Here is an 18,683-nt window from a genome sequence, read left to right on the forward strand (position 1 = left end):
TTCCTTGTCGGCCCAATGTCCCCCATTCTCGATCCCGGGGCCCCAACCTCCCATCGGCTCAGTCCCCCGCCCAATCTCTGCCAGGCCCGGAGCTTTCCCAGACCCCTCACCCACACTCCAGGCTCACTCCCCGTTCCTGGGCCTGGGCCCCCCTTGCAGGAGTCCAGGGCCAGCCGTCCTCGCCTTCTGCCCGCCCCCGTCCTTCGTTCCTGGGAGCCGGCCCTCTCCGCGGACAAAGCCGCCCCGAGCAGGCGCCGCCGCCCGGGGGACACCGACTCAGCCCCCGCGACCTACCTCGGCCGACAGTCGGGGGTTCCCGAGCGGCCACTCCCGGCCGGCGCCGTCCCCTGGCTGAGCCGCCGCGCTCCCCGCCGTCCGCGCAGTCTGGCCTCGCTCGGGGCCACTCCTCGTAGCGCTGGAGCTTTACAAAATATTAATAATAAAGAAGGCAGGGGAGAAAAAAGAAAGCCTTCGCTCCCCAACTCCCAAATCAATTTTTCAAGGGGGTGGAGCAGAGGGATTTGTTTCGAAGGCGATCAAAACTTCTGCGAGGGGCCCGCGGGGCGGCCGGCCGGGCCGGGGCGCCGGGGCCTGCGCTCGGGGCCAGGCGCGGCGCGGGGCGCAGGCCGGGGGCGCGGAGCCCCGGGGCGCGCGGGGGGGCGGGACGGCACTATTTGACGTGGAGCCGGCGGCGCATCCCGGCGCAGGGATACCGGCCGCGGGGTTCAAATGTCAGGAAGTTTCGGGAGGTGAGGCGGCACGTATCCCTCCGCCGCCAGCCCCAGCTCTAAACCCAGCGGCTCAGCGGGCGCACCATGGCACTGGAGTAGCGCGGGGAGCGCGCCCGGAGCCCCGCGGCCCGCTGCGCCCCGCCCGGGACCCCGCTGCGCCGCGCGCGCCCCCCCCCCGGCCCGCGGGGCCGCCCCTGCACCCCCACACCCTCCCCCGCCCGCCGCCGCCGCCACCGCCACCGCCGCCGCCGCCGCCTCCTCCCCGCGGCTCCGTCTGCAGCCGCCGCCGCCGGGCTCCGGGACTGACAAGCAGGTGACAGAGGAGCCGGCGCGCGTGGCTGCAAGTGTCCGGGAGAGCGCGGCGCGGGCTGCAGCCGCCCCGGCCCGCCCGCACGACGCCGGGGCCCGGGGCCAGCGCGTCGCCGCTCCACGATCGCTGGGGGCCGGCGCAACCCCTGCCCTGCGGGGGCCGCGCCTCCCCGGTTCCAGGGCCGCGGCGGCGGAGAGCGGGTGGACGGGCGGGCGGGCGAGCAGCCTGGCCGGCGGGGTCCGCAGCGCGCCCCGCGTCCCATGGATATAGCAACAGGTCCCGAGTCGCTGGAGAGGTGCTTCCCTCGCGGGCAAACGGACTGCGCCAAGATGTTGGACGGCATCAAGATGGAGGAGCACGCCCTGCGCCCCGGGCCCGCCACTCTGGGGGTGCTGCTGGGTGAGTGCGGGGTCGGAACGCCCGAGTGGTCACGGGCGTGGGATGGGACGTCGTCCGGCTGTGGACACGGGCGTCCGGGCCAACGGATAAAGGAAATGGGTTTGCAGGACATGGGGAGGAGGCAGAGACAGGACTCCTGGAGTGAGCGCCAGAGGGCCGCAAGTACGCCTCCGGCAGGCGTCCTGAGGGGACAGGACAGCTCCAGTCGCCACCTACCATCCTTTCCAGGCCTAGGTTCTAGAGCTGCCACTCCGGTGTGGTAGGTGGCGGGTGGCAGGGGTGATAGAGGACCTAGCAATCACCTTGGCGAGCTTGGGAGAGGCGCAAGGTCACCTGGGGTGGGGGAGATTCTAAGAGAAAAACGTCTCCCTGGTCACTCAAACCACAGATTTTGGGGAGATCGGGGATAGAAGACCACGAACGCCACCGTGGGGCGTGTCAGCCAGCGAGCGCCCCAGCCTCACCTCGCCTGTCTTGGTCCCAGCCGGCCACCCTGCGCCGTGCTCGTTGTCATTTGTCTTAACACGGAGCGCAGATTCTCCGGAGAAGGGGAGAGCACAGCGCCGAGCCAGGGCTCGAGGCCCGCGGCCTCTCCACGCCGGAGCCCGAGGACTGGGACGGACTAGCCGGGGCCGCCCGGCCCCTGGCGCGGCGGTCCGGGGAGCGCAGGCGGTGATCCCGGGCGGCCCGAGCCCTCGGGACCGGGGGCTGTGGGCCCGGTGCGACCGGAACGCCGGGGCTGGGCCGGGCGGCGTTGACGGCCGGGCTTTCGCCCTGTGCGCTACAGGCTCCGACTGCCCGCATCCCGCCGTCTGCGAGGGCTGCCAGCGGCCCATCTCCGACCGCTTCCTGATGCGAGTCAACGAGTCGTCCTGGCACGAGGAGTGTTTGCAGTGCGCGGCGTGTCAGCAAGCCCTCACCACCAGCTGCTACTTCCGGGATCGGAAACTGTACTGCAAACAAGACTACCAACAGTAAGCGCTTCTCGTCCTCCTTCCCCGCCACCGCCCGGCACTCGAGCCCGGTCAGCCCCCTGCCGGGCCCGCTCGGCGCCCGCTCTGCCGCCGGCTCTGTGCGCGGCTGGGCCGGGCAGCTCCAAGGGTTCCGAGAGCTGCGTGTTTTGGGGCTGGGGCGGACCAGCCCAGCCCAGCCGGCACTGATGGGGTCCTGGGAGCCTCCGGACGGCCCCCAGTTGCCATCCGTTGTCCCGGAATCCTGCGCTGGGCCAGCCGAGGGATTTGGTGCCTGGGTCCTGGGATATAGGGTCTGGCGCTGCGGAGGCCTGAATTGGGAACCCAAAATTGATTTCCAAAGGAAAACGATGTTTTAGGGAGCCAGGCCTGGCGGACTGCTTCAAGGGCCTGGTGTGTGGGGGTTTGGGATTCCTGGAGCCTGGAGCCAGGAACCAGGAGGTGGAGTGCTGGGACACTGAACGGCCTGAGCGGCAAGGGAGGCCCCCTTTCTGCCAGGCTCCCTGCTGCACTTTTAGTCCCTGATGGAGAGAAAAGAATGTCCATATTCCCCAAACCGTTCCATGCGGGAATTTTGCACTTGCAGTTTTCTTTGGTTGGAGAAGCATTCTAGGAAGAGGACCTTAAAAGGTGGGAAGTTACAATTTGGGGCTCCCAATGGGAGTGAGGAGCTGACTGAGTCAGCCCTCCCCACAAGGCCTCCTTTCTGGTAGGGTGTATTGAGGAGGGGGATGGCCCGCTCTGCCCTGGTATAACCCAAACCTCAGGGCTGAGGCCAGAGATGTGCGTTGAGCCCTTCTTGCTAACTAGTTTTTAGCTGAGACTGGATTCGTATGGCCGGGGTTGGGGACAGATAACAGGACATGCAGGCTTTTTCTTTTGACCTCCTGGGTTTTCTGCCTGGCACTGCAATTGGGAGGGAGGCAGTGAGGAGCCACAACTGAAAGAGGGGTGTGGGGATCCCCAAAGCTCTGTTGCAGACACAGTGGGTGCCTACGAAAACTTTAGTGATGCCAGAAAACCATCCTGGATGAGGGGGCAGAGCGGGTAGGCTGCTTAGGTGGTTTGGTGCTCAGAGAGGGCTGTGTATGCCCAAGCCTCCAGGGAAGGAAAAGGAAAAGCTGGGCTGCTGGTGCCTCGTGGTGAGTGCAACCTACCTGCTCTGCCCAGGGATTGTCCCCAATCCAGGGTCTAGTGGAAAGCAGTGCAGCCCAACTGTTTAACTGAGGCCTGGAAATAGTGCAGGCCAGAGCCCTAGAGAAGGCATCGGATTCTACCCCAAAAGGCTCTGGCTGTGCCTGGTGGTCTGGGGGCTGAGCCTGAGCTGCTTTTTGCACCTAGCTCTTTCTTCCGGCTGAGGGATCTTTGGGTAGGGATTGGCGTCCATTCAGAGGTTCAGCTGTTTTGCTGGTCCCAGAGTGCAGCTGAGGCCTTCCTCTCAGTAGGAAGCACCCCAGATTTAGGCACACTGCCCTAGGTCAGCTTTGTGCTGTGCTCTGTACTAATATGATTCTAGTTCCAGGAGAGGGAGAGGCCAGTCCATTCAGTCGCAGCCCAAGCATAGAGCAGCACAAATTGAATGGGGAAAATAGTTTGGGGTAGATGTGGCTGTGGGCTCTGGGCTGGCTAGAGGAGCCCCTCTGTAGGGTGCACCAGCCTCTAGCCCCCTCCCTACCATGCCCTGCACCCCTGGCCTCACTCTGCTTGCCTGATCCCGAGCTCTGGCAGTGCCACTTACACCCAGTTTAGCCACCAGCCTTGACGACAACACGTGGGGGAAGGGGGCCCAGGAAACTAGAACTGGCCTCCAAATCATTTGCACAGCTTAAAAAAAAGAAAAAAAAAACTTTTTAATATATTGAAAAGACTTATGAATCGCTTGTACATATTCTGCCCTCCCCCCACTCCCCATAATTATTTACGGAGCTTCTCTTTAAAGAAAAGAAAGGATAACCACTGGTTCTTCAGGCACAGCATGGCAAAGTCATGAAATTTCAGCTGGATGTTGCCTTAGAGATGAGCGGCTCACCCCCTCGTCTTACAAAACAATTAAACGTTAAGCATTTGCGACTGCTTTGTCCAAAGTATATTTGTTTTAAAAAGAAAAGGAAAGAGTCACCTAAGAGCCAGCTTCTTCAGTGCAGTCCGGTGTGTTGGGAATGATTTTTGGCACAGGGCAAATCTCAGGTCCGAAGACCTCACTCAGTCTGGATCCTGTGGGGCTGAAGCCTGGGGTGGGGAGTGCATTATTCTAGCTGTGGACAGTTCACTCCTCCTCCCTCATTCCATTTTTTCCAATAACGCCAATTAGGTATCTGCGTTAGGCCGGCCGGCAGGATGTGCTGGGGGTGGGGGGTGGGGTGGTTGTTATCAAGACAATCTTGGGGACAAATACCCAGTGAGTCGTTTCACAGGGAGATGGAGCGCCGCTCCAGGCAGGCAGCAGCCACTGGAAAGGGATGTTCTTTGCACAATAAAAATTTTTTTATCCACATTTCTTTTTTTCTTTGAGAATTGCAGATGCATATTTATTTCATCTGTGCGTAAATGTTTTTCGGACAGGAATCCAAGCAAGCGGGCGCAGAATCGTGCCTTCTTGATTTTGTCGAGTCTGTGCGTCAGCGGTATTAGGAAATTAACAATCCCCCCACCAAACACAACTTCTGAAAAATGTGTCCTCACCCCTGGCTGAGTTGCAGGGCTCCGTCCTTAAAAAGAGGTTGCCATTTTTAGTAAATGTCTCTTCCTCCTTTCGATTTGTTCTCAAAGATCCCAGACACCCAGAAGTGCCAAGTTGTCTTACGCACCACGGGGGTGATTAATTGACACTGGGACACATTGAGCCGAATTTGATAAAAATCGTCTTGTACATCCTTGGCGGGCAGAGCAGAGCGCCGGTCGCGGAGTTTGGGCATTTTCACTCAACTCCAAAAGTCTCTTTTTTCCCCATGTGTGATTTTTGGGGGCTCCTTCAAAAAAAAGAAAAAGCAGCCTATTCGGACAGAAAACCAGTTAGGAAACGGAGAGGAAACGCAGCCTCCCCCAAATCGGGAGCACCTCTCAGCGTCCTCCACCGGAGAACAAATGAAAAATAAGGCACGTTCCCCCCTCCCATGTTTTTTTCTTGGCGCCTTGGCCGAATAGAATTATGTAACTCTTTTCTTGCCGTCTGTCGCTCGTCTGGAAAGGGTTTTTATCCTGAAGAGGTGGAGAATTCCTGGAGGAGGCTCCGGAAGGGGGGAGGGTCGGTGGGAGAGTCCAAAAATCTGTCACAAAATGGAGTCTAATCGCTTGTAAGACAGCTCCCAGGTTTGGCGACCCGAGACCCGCTGGGGTGCAAGCGGGCGCCTTTGTGCACGGCGAGACGCGGGGCTCCGGCCCGGGCCGCGCTCCTACCTCGGCGGCGGGGCCGCGGCGCCCTTCCGCCCGCAGGGCCTGCCCAGGCGGCCAAGCCTCTCGGCGGCACAGACTGCCAGGGCTCCGCCGGGCCCGCCGGGGGCCCTTTGGGCTCGCCTGTCCAGGTAGGATGTGCCTACGTTGGCAGAAGAGAAGCATCGAGGCTTTGATTGAGTTTCACAAAAAGCCCTCTTGAGTCCTGGGGTGAGTTTTTAAAAAATTTCCCCCAGCTGGCTGTGGCTCCAGTGGCCCAACCGCTCTGCCCTGCACATTCCTTTCCTTGGAAGTGTTTACCCCGGGAAAGACCTTCTTGGGAGGCTCACCTCTCCCCCCACACTCCCCATCCAGCTCCCGCGTTCGGGTGTAGCCCAGCGGGAGAGCAGTGAGGCTCCGGCCTTCTCTGGCTACTTCTTCTCCCAGCCTGGAAGGCCTCCCATAGGCCCTCCTGCAGGGTGCCAGTCTCAAGCAGCACCCCTTCCCCAGTGTGTACCCCAACCAGCGAGCCCCCCTGCCCCAACCATCAAACTCACTCAGGGCTGCAGAGCGCCTGTCCTGGAAACTGTCTGCTTGGGAGGAGGAGCCAGGACTTTGCCTTACAAAAAGCTTTCTATGGTGCTGTCTCTGGGGGCTGAGGCCCAAAGGGCTCACCCTGGCAGCCCAAGTCTGGGGACCCTCTGGCCCTTTGGAGGGTACCTCTCCATTTAACCCCAGCACCTTGGCTGTGTGCAAGACGGGAAGCACAGGCCTTCCTGAGGCTGCAGTCCCCTGCTGCTGAACGGAGGCATTATTCACAGTGACTCCTGGCTCACCCTCGACTCCCCGGGCGCTGGGCTGGTGTGGCCTTATTTGTTTGCCCTATTTTTCTTGAGTGGGGGAGGCAGGCTGGGAGGATCTCCTCTAGGGTATGTGATTGGTGACTGTCAACTCTTTCCTGCCCTGTCCATTGGAGCCAGGCTTAGAGACCACACGGCCCTGGCAACTACCTGATCGTTCTCTGTGAAGTGGGGACTTATTCTGCTGGGGGCAAGTATTCTTATAAGGACTTGAGATAAGGTGCCCCAGAGGACCTGGCATCTTGCCTGGCTTGTTATTAATAGTCTGGAAGTTACTGCTGTTACTCTTCTCACCATGAGCATGGCAGGGAATACCTTGTCTCCAAGGACACACACCACACTGCCAACAGGTTCTATACCCAGGTTCCATGGTACACAGGGTTTACCATGAGCCTCTCCATGCAGGGAGGATGAGGAGCACCCTGGGGAAGCCATTGCCTTTCCCTTCGTAGGACACTGTGTAAGTCTTGCCTTCCTCAGCCATGAAAAGAGCTTTAGACTCGGAGTCAGACCTGAGTTCACCTCCCAGCCCCAAGTCTTAGCAGCTGTGTGATCTTCGCTAAGTGGTTGCCCATCTCTGAGCCGGGGCCTCATCAACAAACTGGGGGTGATGATGTGACTTTGCGGGGTGGTTGTGAGGGTTACACAGGCATCTGGTGGAACTTTAATAAATATTCCATTCTCTGGGGGATCCGTTATCCTCTCCTGCGCCTCAAGAGAGGTGAAAAACCTGATTGTGTGGGTGCGCACACATGCCAACTGCATTATCAGAAAGGGCCGCAACAGGGTGGCCAGCTGTGCTGGGCTCTTTCTCCTTTCAGGGCAGATGGAGGGTGGCCGGGTGTGCTGTGCTCTTTCTCCTTGGGGGTAGATGGAGGGTGGCCGGGTATGCTGTGCTCTTTCTCCTTGGGGGCAGACAGAGGGTGGCCGGGTGTGCTGGCTCTTTTTCCTTTGGCGGCAAACAGAGGGTGGTCCAGAGCAACGGTATTTCCACCAGGAAACAATTGGCATCTCCAGGGCCTGCATATACCTTGGAAAAGCTTAATGATTCATATTTGAAGAACTGTTTGTACTTACTGTTTTGTGATTGAAGCCACAGAAAATAAAGCTCAGCCAATGGAGAAGGGGGTAGGTGGAGGAGAGGTCCGGGGGATTTGTCTATTTCTCAGAAGGAAGATGAGGTTTAAAAGGTGGAGAAACACCATTCCAGGAACTCAGAAGGCCCCTCCAACTCAGGCTCTGTGGCCTTGTGAGGTTTCCACCCATGGGTGGCTGGCGATGCTTCTCCAAGGAGCCGCCTTTGTCCTGCGGCTCTGGAGTTTCTAAAAAATAAAGAAAAGGAAGAGGAAAAAAACCAGTCCTACACTGGCATCAGTTAGGCTGAAGGATGGAGGCTACTCTCACCGACATGAGTTATAACTTCCAATTTGTTGGACACCACAGTCAAGCCTCAGCCAGGGGAGAGAGGAAGGGAGGGATAGTCTACTCATCCAAGGAGCCGCGTGTGAGCTGTCAGTCATTTGGGGGTGCCCGAGGACCCAGGGCCCTTAGCTCTCTGGCTGACCCAGCCGGAAGTTCCTCCAGCCCTCTCCAGCTAGGTTCTGTGCTGATGGCAGCAAAGAGCAAAACCAAAATTATATATATTTATTGCCACTGTAGTCAGAAGCGGAGAGACGGTGGTAGTGAGAGAGGGCTAAGGCTGAAAACCATATTTGAAAAAGTTGATTCACGAAGGTAGAGGAAGCAAAGTGGCAGACGTTTGCCATTTCATCAACCGGCTGGTGTTCTCCATTCATGTCATAAATGTCTCCTGTCATTTGATGCCAAAAGCAACATGATTTGGTTCCCCGGTGGCCTATAGGGTTTTTCTCTCTCTCTCTCCCCCTTATTTTTTTTTTTTTTTTGCAGTAAATGTTTATTTGTTAATAATATACTTTAAACAGCCTAGCCTTGACCTCAAGTCTCCTGAAGCATCCATCTTCTCTCAGAAAAATGTTTCAAAGTTTGTGTAATTTTAGGGGGAAGGTGTAACTGACGGGGCAGTGAAGGGCCTGTGTTTGCTTTAACTACTGCTGCGGTGAGGAGTGGTGGGGCATAAGGGGCCACTGTGCTCGGAATGGCAACTTTCTTGGGTTTCAGGCCGGCTGACAGCACTTCCTCTCTGCCCTTTACCTTTGCTTCGCCTGATCAGTACAAATAAATTTCCGCGTGGGCCCTTCCTTTGTTATTCCCTGGATAATATTGTATCCATTTCTGCTCAGCATCTTGACTGGCAGCCGCTGGACCTGCCCTGCTGACCTTGGGGCCCCAAAGGGAGGATGAGGGGCTGGGGATCTGGGGATGTGTGGGTACATTTGTGGGGAGGCTTTGTCTCAATTGGGAGCTTGGCTCGGACCAGCCCTGGACGAATGTCCTGGCTGATGGCAGAGCACCTGGCTGGCCTTGGCATTTGGTGAACTGGGGGGAAGTGTTGCTGAAGGAAAAACCCGGTTCCTGGAGCCTGGTTCCAGAAGAAACAAAGATGTTTGCTTCCTGGCCGGGCCAGTGCTGTGAGAGAGGCTTCCCCGGGAACTGTGGGGAGGTGGCTAGCTGGGGAAGGTTGTGACAGCCACCTAGAGCAACAGCGATGCCCACTGGGGCTGGCAGGAATGAGGAGGCCACCGAGCTGCTGGGTAGCTGAAGATGAGCTGAGCATGCTGAGACACAGGGCCGCCAGGGGTCCCTCCCCCAAGCACCTCCCCGGGAGCTTCAGCAGCAGTGATGGGAGGGGAGGAGCAGCACTGTGTTGGGATGGGACAAGTTGGGTGTGACTGCTGTTCCCCCTTCTCCCGCCTCCTGCCTTCCATGGGGACTCTGTGACTCTTGTCATGTGACTCCTGGATTGCCATAGTACTGGGCTGTTGGGTGTGGGCGCCAGACCAGGACTGAGCTGCCCAGGCCTTTGGGGTTACAGAGGATCAAGGTGCTCTGGGGTGACCTCCTCTAAATGGAGGGGTCCTGGGTGGGGAACATTTTCTCAAAGGAAGAGCAAGCTTGTTGGCAGTTACAGAATGGGGATCCAGAATGTCTCCATCTCCCAAGTGACAAAGGCCAAGAGCCTTTAGGGAAGGACTGGCAGCTCTTCCTGAGCCTCAGTTCCCTTCTCTGTGAAAAGGGGGTAGTAATTCCAATCTTACAGGGTTGCTCTGAGAATAAAGTGGAACAAACCCAGATGCCAGCCAGTGTTGGGCATGCAGTCAATGTATGTTTTCTTCCTTCCCGCTGGGAAATGAGCCGAAGGCAGCCCCGTCTGGCAGGAATGCATTGTCTGTCCTGCGTGGGAGGCCCAGAAAGTGCAGCCTCCTGAACAGGCCTCCCAGAGGGGTCTTGCCCACCCTTCTGTTCCTCACCCAGGTTGGGAGCCTGTGTTTTTATTTTTTTTCCTTTGAAAAGGGCATGGGGCCGGTCTGGATGCCAGACGCTGCTCCTCGGAGCCAAGGCCAGCCTGTGGATGGGCCCTCATTACTACTGAGACACGTAGGTCCCATTTTTTCCAAGAGACTCCTGAGCATGGTCAGTGTAGATGTCACCTTGCAGGAGCAGAGCCTTACTGAACAGGGAGGCAGCCCGCAGTAGTGTCTCTAGAAGGGCAAGGCATTGGCGTTTGTTGAGCCCCTGTGAAGTTCACTCTCTGTACCGTCCCAACCCTGTGGTTAGGGGAGGAAACTGAGGCTGAGCAGCTTGAACAACTTCCCCCAGGCCCAGAGTTACTCTGTAGCAGATTTTTCCCGGTCCAGAGTTACCCTGTAGCAGATTTCCCCCCAGGCGGGTCCAACTCCCAAAGCCGGAAGGGTTCTCTAAGTCCTCCTATACCGACCTTCCGGAAGGTGCGGGCTCTACACTGTTGCTAATCTCCCCCAGAACGCCCAGCCTGGGAGGGGTGGGGAGGGGGAGTCGCTACCCGAGGGCTGGGAGGCAGGGTGTCACTGACCTCCTCTGCGCGGATTGCCCCCTGTAGGGCCAGCCCTGGCCAGAGAAAGAAAAAGGTTAGAATAATTGCCTTCCCCTGGGCGGGAGAGCTTCCTTCGATGTCCGGGGACATGCGGATGGGGCGGCTTTAAGCGGCCTCCACCCGCGCACCCCTCCAGGCCCACCTCTCAGCGGTTCGTGCACCATGTTCTTTCCTGGGAGTGGGATGACACCATGCATAGGCTCCTGGGCTCCGCAGCCGAGCCGCGGGCGCCAGCGGCGGTTGATGAATTTCGGTGTCACCAGGGGTTTAGCCCGGATTTGGGAACCGCGCGCTCTAATACGCGCACACGGTCCTGCCCTTTCTAAAGCGCAGCCCTTTCACCCGGCCGCTGATTTATGGAGGAATTCGATCCTGGGACGCGCTGGGCTGAAGCCCGGAGTCCAGGGCCCTGCAGCAGCCTTCGGGCTTCTCAGCGTTTCGGGACCCTTGGTGGCTCGGGGGCTGGGGTCGGGGTGCCCCGCCAGGTGGGGCCTTATGCTGTCCAGAAAGAGCCAGTGATTCTCCTTGGAGCCACTGCAGGCTCCCGCTGGAGGGAGTAAGACTGGCGGGGAGAGTTGGCATTTTCATTCCTTGTTGAGCACAACCCTCGCCCCTCCCCAAGCCCTCCCGCCTACCCCCTCGGGCTGGCCAAAAGCAGCAAGTTCGGGAGGTTTGTTTATTGAGAGAACAGAAAATTAGGGGTTGCGGGGGAGAATCTAAGACCCTTTTCCCGCCTGAGAAATGTGCAAAGTCCCTCAGCTCCTGGAGGCAACGAGGCGGCCCGAAAGCCGAGTTCCCGGCGCGGATGCTAGGGCCGACCCCAGCCCCCTCCCTCCTGCGCCCCAGCCCGAGGGCGGCGAGTGGCGGGTTTTTTGTTTTTTGTTGTTTTTTTTTTTTGGATTTGGTTTGCAGGGGGGAAATGTGGTTGTATCAATCCACAAATATTTACTCTTAACAGACTTGTATCTGTGGAGATTTCGAACAAAGACAGTTTAGGGGGATTACAAAAACCCTAAACCCCGTTTTTCTCCCGGACTTGGTGCTTTAAATGCCAATTATAGGCGAGCCATATCCAACAGCAACGGGGAAAGGCGAGCAGGCTCCTGGGAGGGAGGTGGGGGGCGAGTCCGGCCATTAAATGTAACTTTTCATTATGAAAAGGATTTCACCGGTTTTATCTTCTAATAAGATTATGTCACGAACACAAGTACCTAGGATGGTGCTGAGTGACAGGGCTCTGTCGTTTAATCAGAGGCTGTGCCGCTCAAACTGCGGGGCCCTTTGTCCCACGGAGTGAACGACGGAAACTTGCCGTCCTAATCCCCTTATTCATGTCAAGCACAGAAAAGAAGCCGAGCACCTTACAACCGTGTCCCCTCCACCCCTTCCGAGGACGGCGGGAAGAGGGGGCTCCGGCCCCGTAGCCCCCTGACGCTTTTCGTTTCCGAGAGCGCTTGGGCCTCAGGAGCCGGAGCGTTGCCGCGGGGGCGGGGGAAGGGGTGGTTTTGCGGGTGCCTTAATTGGCAGCGTCTGGAAAATGGGGACAATGACCCCACGACTAGAGGATGAATGGGGGGAGGGTTAGTGGGATATTTTTGCCTCCTCTGACCGAGAGCACGGGTCCTGCTCTGTCCCCTCTTCCCAGGAAAGGTGGCACTCTGGGTGCACACCCACCACCCCCATTAAAGCGGGATTGACCAGAAGAGAGAGGCCGAATGGAGATGCCAGGCTGGGGCCCTCAGCGGGGCAGATTTCGTTGGATCCCTGGGACTAATGTCGCAGCACTCGCACTCCTGCAGGTCTCCAGGGTTGGCCATTCCCGGCTGCATGCTCGGCCCCTTTCTTCCAAGGGCGAATTCCTTTGTTCGACCCCCACGGAAACCCTCTTCTCCGCCAGGACCGTGGCGCCTTTCTCGCCACCTCCGCCGCCGCCGCCACCACCCTAGTCCCACCGTTTGCAGGGCTTTCTTGCGGTGCCCTGGCCGCGGAGACCCAGCCCTGTCTGCCGACTGGCCCTTCGACGTCGCCGCCGTGCCTGAGCCCCGCTGCCTGCTCGGACAAGCAGAACTCCGGCAGGCGCAGCGGGCGCCGAGGCTCGGGCTTTAGCCGCGGCGCTCGCCTCGGCGCAGTGGGGAGCCGCGGGCGTCGGAGAAGCAGCCGCGCTGTTCCGGGTCGCTGCGCCGGCTGAAAAAACCAAAAGCAAAACCAACACCCAGAAACGAAGCCTGCGTGCCCCCGGGGGCTCCGTTTTTCTCCCCTCATGGACATGGCGGTGGGGAGCTCGTGGGGTTTCAGCCCAAAGGCTCCAGTCAGCGGAACCGGAGGGGGACTTCGGAGGAATTAGTCTCTGATGTCCCGGCTCCTTGGCCTCCTATTAGAGCTCGTAGAGGATCCGCTCTGGAGTCCCCGTGCGCCCTGGCAGAGGTCGGGGACGCCAGAGTGCACGCAGCCTCCTGCGCGCCGAGCCCAGGCTCTGGGCGCAGGGAGGATCGGGCTGAGAGCAGGGTGTCACCTCGTAAAAGCGACAGGCAAGGGCTGTTTTATGGAGAGGGAGAAGGAGCAGGAAGTGATGCTTCCATCTCTGACAGCATAGGGACCGGGAGCTCCGATGGAGGAAACCCTTTCCGGGCAGGATGAGTTAGAGGGATAGGGCAGGGCCGGGGACCATGGGATTCGCTGCCATTAAGTATGGGACGGGCAGGCGAGAGCGGGAAAGGGGACCGATGGAGCCAGAAGCCCTGAGCTCACCTCCCGCCCGTCCTCTCCTGGAGCCCCCTCTGCAATCCCGGCTCAGTCGGCAACCGGCCCTTCCTTCCAGGTCAGGGGTGGGGGAGAGACTTTCTCCCTCGAAACACTTGATACCAACTTTGTTTTTTTGGCAAGAAAAATAAGCCTTGTTTGGAAAGGGGTGGGTGGGGGGCGTCGAGCGAGCGAGGGAAGGAGCGAGGAGGCGGCAGCGGAGCAAACTCTGCGGATTAGGTTTCAGCGCCTCCGCCCCACCCCCAGCCCCGCGGCAGTGATTTGTGTGCGGGGGTCTGTGACCCTGCGAGCATCAAACGGCCCGCGGGAACCGGCCGAGTTCAGAGGGACAGTGGGCCGAAGGGCGGCCTAAGACAACGCAGATGGTTCCTATCAGCCCGGCTGGGCCCGCAGCGTCCACCCGTCCGTCCGGGCTCCTCTGCAGGGAAGAGGCCTTGGTCTTGGGGGAGTCCCCCGCCTGAGCATTGATAAGGGTCTGGACGCAACAGCCCACGCCCAGTCGGCCCCCAGTGGAAAGGAGGCCTCGGAGACTGGTGTCAGAGGGTTCCTTGGCCAGGATGTCCTGACCTCACTGGGCTCAGGAGGAGCCTGATGTGCCTGATCACCAGAGTGGCCTCTGAGTAGGGACCAGCAGGAAGAGAGACCCTCCGGTCTCCTCCCCGTGGCCGGATTACCCTGTCCCTGCCCTGCAGGCAGCTGAGGCTCATCCACGACATAGTGCCCCTCCCCCAGGGACCGTTCTTCCCTTTTTTGTTCAGAGAGGTGCCCTGCCCTGCCCTCAGCCTGCTTGCTTCTGACTTCATTGATTCTATGCAGTGACAGAATGCCCTGCTTCTTCCTGCCAGCTGGAGCCCTTCTGCTTGGCTTGAGCTAACTTTGAGGGACTCTTCTATTTTCTCCCTCCTGTCCCTAAGGGAAAGCAGAGAAGGAGGCTCACTCATGCCTTGGCCCAGAGCCTTGCCTTGGTGCTGGGAGCCCTGCTTGGTCAGGGTGGGAGGGGCTCTTCTCCCACCAGCCCTGGCCTCTGAGCCTGCTCCCCTTCTTTCCCCAGAGCTGGAGCAGGGCTGTCAACCTCAGCAGTCCCAGGCCTCCCTGGCCTGATTTCCAGGGCCTGGCCGCCTGCGTGGCCTCCAGTGACCACAGTTGAGTGCAGCAGGGCTGCAGTCACAGGGACGTTGGGCTGCTTTAGGATATCCCGGCTAAAGGGCTCTTCAGGATCCCAGTAGAAATGGGAAAACCAAGGTCCAAGTGCAGCTAGGACTTGTCCTGTTGTAGCAGAGCAGAGGCAGAAATCCCAAGCTGCCCGCTACCAGGCTTGGGGGCTGTGTGGCAACTCCACAGTCCTTTTGAGAACCCTCGCCCAGACTGGCTTTAACACTGGCCAACTCCGTCTTCCCTGGGCCCAGGTCTCAGGGATGGGAAGGTTCTTCAATCCCAGCTCTTTAAGAGGGGGTGACAGGGGGACCTGGACAATGAAATGATTTTGAGAGTTTTCTGGATAACACGGGGCCACGTGGCTTGGGAATTCTGTCTACTAAACTGGGACCTTGGGGGACAAAAGCCAGGTGAGGACAGTGCCACATCCCACCATCTTTCTTGTCTCTGACTCCCAGACACCCTGGGCTTGGCCCTTCCTGTCTATAGTGGGTCATGGGGAGGCCAGAGGCCTGGCTGGGGACTCAAAGGGCCAGTGGGCTGCTAGGACCTCTCGAGACTCCATCTCCCAGGGTCCCTGCCTCAGGGGAGCAGCCGGCTGGGTCATCTGTGCACGGAAGACACATCTGTCCTCCACATGTTGCAGGCCGAGCAGAGGACATGTGGTTTGGGTTGTGTTATCTTAATCATATTTATTAGCCAATCCTGGGGGAAGAAAGAGTTTGATATTGTTATGATTCGGAAAAGGTCCCCAAATCTACAAGGCGACAGATCAGGAGAGGCCGCCAGCAACAGCCAGGTCTCAGCTGGGTTCAGGACATGGCTTTGGAAGTTCTTTGGGTTGTTTTAGTGCGATGGAATCTCTATGCTGCGAAACAACACTTACCGCTTTCATTTTCCCAAACAGAGATCTGAAGTGAAATTAATTACCCCGCCTTGACTGATAGTTGTTCTGTTGGAGTATGGTTCTAATCCTTATTAACATTCTCTAAAGTCAGGCATGAAATATGACTTTTATACCACACTCTTTGGCATATGTTTTTCTTTTCCAGGATATTTTTCAGGGTATCTCTAAGCCTCACGGCTGTTCATTATTTTTGCCATAGGTCTAAAGTTGCCATCCCCAAAGCCAGTCCCGCACAGAGCACAGCCAAGTGGGGAGGGGGGTGTGGGAGGAATGACACATCTCTGCTTGTGACGCAAATTGCTTCTGATTATAGAGCGTTGAATATTTTTCTCCATCGTGTTTTTATTAAAAACTCCAGCATATTTACACTTGATGGTGTCTTCAATTAGGTTAAAAAAAAAAAGAGCAGGGGTTCCCCTTTCTATAGCAGTATGTAAGGAAAATAGTTATGACCACAAAATTACCATCCAAACCTGGTTCTAGTAAAGCCAGCCCTGCTTTGACAAGACCAGCAGGCTGGGTGCTTTTTTTCTAAGCGTTCCAGCTGCTAGGGAAACAGACCAGAGAGGAAGCCCACAGAAGCCTCCATTCTGCACGGTACTTGGGGCACCTCTCAGGACCTAACACTTCCCAAGTTTGTGAGCCTCAGAAGGAAGCCCAGCTGCATGGGGCTTTCTGACAGGCGGGGCAGACCTGGAGCGTGCACGACAGCAGCAGCAATAATAACGCCAGCTGATGCTTGTTTAGCACTTGTGGTCCATCAGGCACTGCTCTCAGCACTTTCCATTCCTTAATGACACTATGACATGGCTTCCATTATTATTTTCATTTTCAGGTAAGACAACCGAGGCACAGAGAAGTTAAGTAACTTGCCCAAGGTCACACAGCTAGTAAATGGAACCCAGGCATTGTGTCACGAGAAAACTTTCAGCAGCCTTTTGGGAGGATGGAGTCTGGCCTCTGGCTGGGGTTGGTGCCCTGGTGGTGGGCTGGTACTGCAACTCAATGTTGTTTGTTGAAGAAATGGCTCCTAATGAATGGCCAGTGTTCATTTCATGCTGCTTGTGGTAAGGCTTTGATGGGGATTCACTCACTGAATCTTCTTACTGCTCTGGGGGCAGGTTTTATTAATATTATTTCCCATTTTGCCAACATCGAAGCTTGACTTGGGTGCAGTGATTTCCCCAAGGTGGCAAGCTGATGATTGCCAGCTTCAGATGGCACCCTAGATCTTGATGAGACTTCCTAAAAGCACTATGGTTGGCCGGGCGCAGTGGCTCATGCCTGTAATCCCAGCACTTTGGGAGACCGAGGCGGGCAGATCACGAGGTCAGGAGATCGAGACCATCCTGGTTAACACGGTGAAACCCCGTCTCCACTAAAAATACAAAAAAATTAGCTGGGCCTCATGGCAGGCACCTGTAGTCCCAGCTACTTGGGAGGCTGAGGCAGGAGAATGGCATGAACCCAGGAAGGCGGAGCTTGCAGTGAGCCGAGATTGCGCCACTGCACTCCAGCCTGGGGGACAGAGCAAGACTCCGTCTCAAAAAAAAAAAAAAAAAAAAAAAGCACTATTGTTTGCCTGTTTCCAGGTGACAGAATTGGGGCTCAGAGGGGTGAAGCCACACACCTAGGGCCACACAGCCAGTCAGGGGCTGTGCAGCACACAGTCAGCATCTGCAGGTGCCACAACCTGCCCTTGGAACGACTTCTCAGCTCCTGGGAACCCAGACTTGGGGGAGCACCTGCACTGAGCCTTCTCAGTGGATCTGACTTGGCCTGAACAACTCTCCTGGCAGTAGGCAGGGCACATTTCAGCACTGGGGGGAGGGTTGTTATCTGTGACCTGTCTGGTGCCAAACAGGCATGGCGTCATCCCTTCCGAGCCCCGTTTTACAGAGGAGGAAACTAAAGCACAGAGAACCTAAGTGTCTTGCCCTAGGTCACACAGCTAGTGAGCAGCTGATGGGAACCACACTCAGGTGGCCTGTCTTTGGGGCGGTGCCTCTCAGAGAGAGGCTCTGAATCATCATCTTCGTCATCAGTGTTGTCAGCTTTATGCATGACCACCCCTGAGTGCCTTCTGAGTACTTTACAAATACATAGTGAAAGCAGCGAGATTCAGAGAGGGAAGGTGATTTTCCAAGGATTACACCACAGGGTGGGGCCGGCCAGGGTCTGCCCTCCTGCCCAGGATAGTGGAAGTCCATCCCATGGATGGGAGTGTGGCCAGCCCTCACAGGGCCACCTTTACCCCTGCAGTGCCTTCCTGGCTCCGGGCTGCCGGTGCAGCAATTCAGGGCAGGCGTTGTCTGGCCTTTGAAGGGACGGCTGTCTGAGTGTGTCACTTTGAACTGCAAAGGGGCCTGTGGTGAGGGCTCGGCCCCCTCCCACGTGCCCTCGCCTGCCCGCTCCTCCAGCTCTGGTTCTAGTCGGCAGGCCTGGAGCCGAAGGGGCGGGCAGGGCAGCGGCCCCCCTGTGGGATGTCAGCCTGATAAGTGAGCAGCGACAGACCCCTGGAGGAGGATGGAGCTGGCCGCCCACTGGTTGGGCTGTCCCACGTGGCAAGAGTTCAGGCCAGTCCCCGAGGTGCCATCCTCCCACAGACATGCCCTTACGGCTGCAGAGAAACATCTGCCTGAACGTCAAAAGGTTTAAATTAAAATAACAGTAATGATAGTAATAATAATGATTTGTAAAAGGAAACATCTTGCCTTGGGGCACAGGGAGTATCAGGGACCCAACCCTGTGTTCTGCTTGGGGAGTCCTTGTGGCAGGAGGTCAGGAAGAAGAGGTATTAGGTAAGAGACCTAATGCCTATTAGGTCTGGGCTGCTGATTCCCAGGAGTCCAGCTGGGGGCCTTTTGAGTTGCTCAGCTTCCTAGCTCAGCTAGGCCGGGATGGGGCAGGCCTATCCTGCCCTCAGAGAGCTCCCAGGCTAAGTGGGTGGGTGGGGTGAGGTGGGGGTAGGGGCGAGGGCAGAGTTGAGCAGAAATCAGGCCAGCACAGTCCCTGTGCCTGCAGTCATTGGCTCTTGGATTTTGTGACCCCAGAACTGATTCCTTGGGAGGCCGAGAACTTAACCAGATTTTTCACCAGTGCTTTGGAACCTCAGGTTTTACCACTTCCCGCTGTGTGACCTTAGGTTAGAGGCTTTAACTTCTCTGTGCCTCAGTTTCTTCAGAGTTTACTAAGGACCAGATCCCTGCCTCCGGGTAAGGATGATTCAC

General features: G+C 57.6%; 1 protein-coding gene across 4 annotated transcripts in view; it reads left to right on the top strand.

The window, feature by feature from the left end:
• Window positions 1-1,215: 1,215 nt before the first annotated feature.
• LMX1B (LIM homeobox transcription factor 1 beta) overlaps window positions 1,216-18,683 on the top strand; it is an 83,868-nt gene continuing 66,400 nt past the window's right edge. The window contains exons 1-2 of one of the 4 annotated variants that reach the window (XM_054520634.2): window positions 1,216-1,440; window positions 2,228-2,414. In XM_054520634.2, the coding sequence (XP_054376609.1) occupies window positions 1,302-1,440; window positions 2,228-2,414 (326 nt within the window). In that variant the 5' untranslated portion in view covers window positions 1,216-1,301. The remainder of the gene's footprint in view (window positions 1,441-2,227; window positions 2,415-18,683) is intronic. The other 3 variants (XM_054520635.2, XM_009244863.3, XM_002820217.4) reach the window with 3 other exon arrangements.

This window comes from Pongo abelii, chromosome 13 (genome assembly GCF_028885655.2).
Source record: "Pongo abelii isolate AG06213 chromosome 13, NHGRI_mPonAbe1-v2.0_pri, whole genome shotgun sequence".
NCBI lineage: Eukaryota > Metazoa > Chordata > Mammalia > Primates > Hominidae > Pongo > Pongo abelii.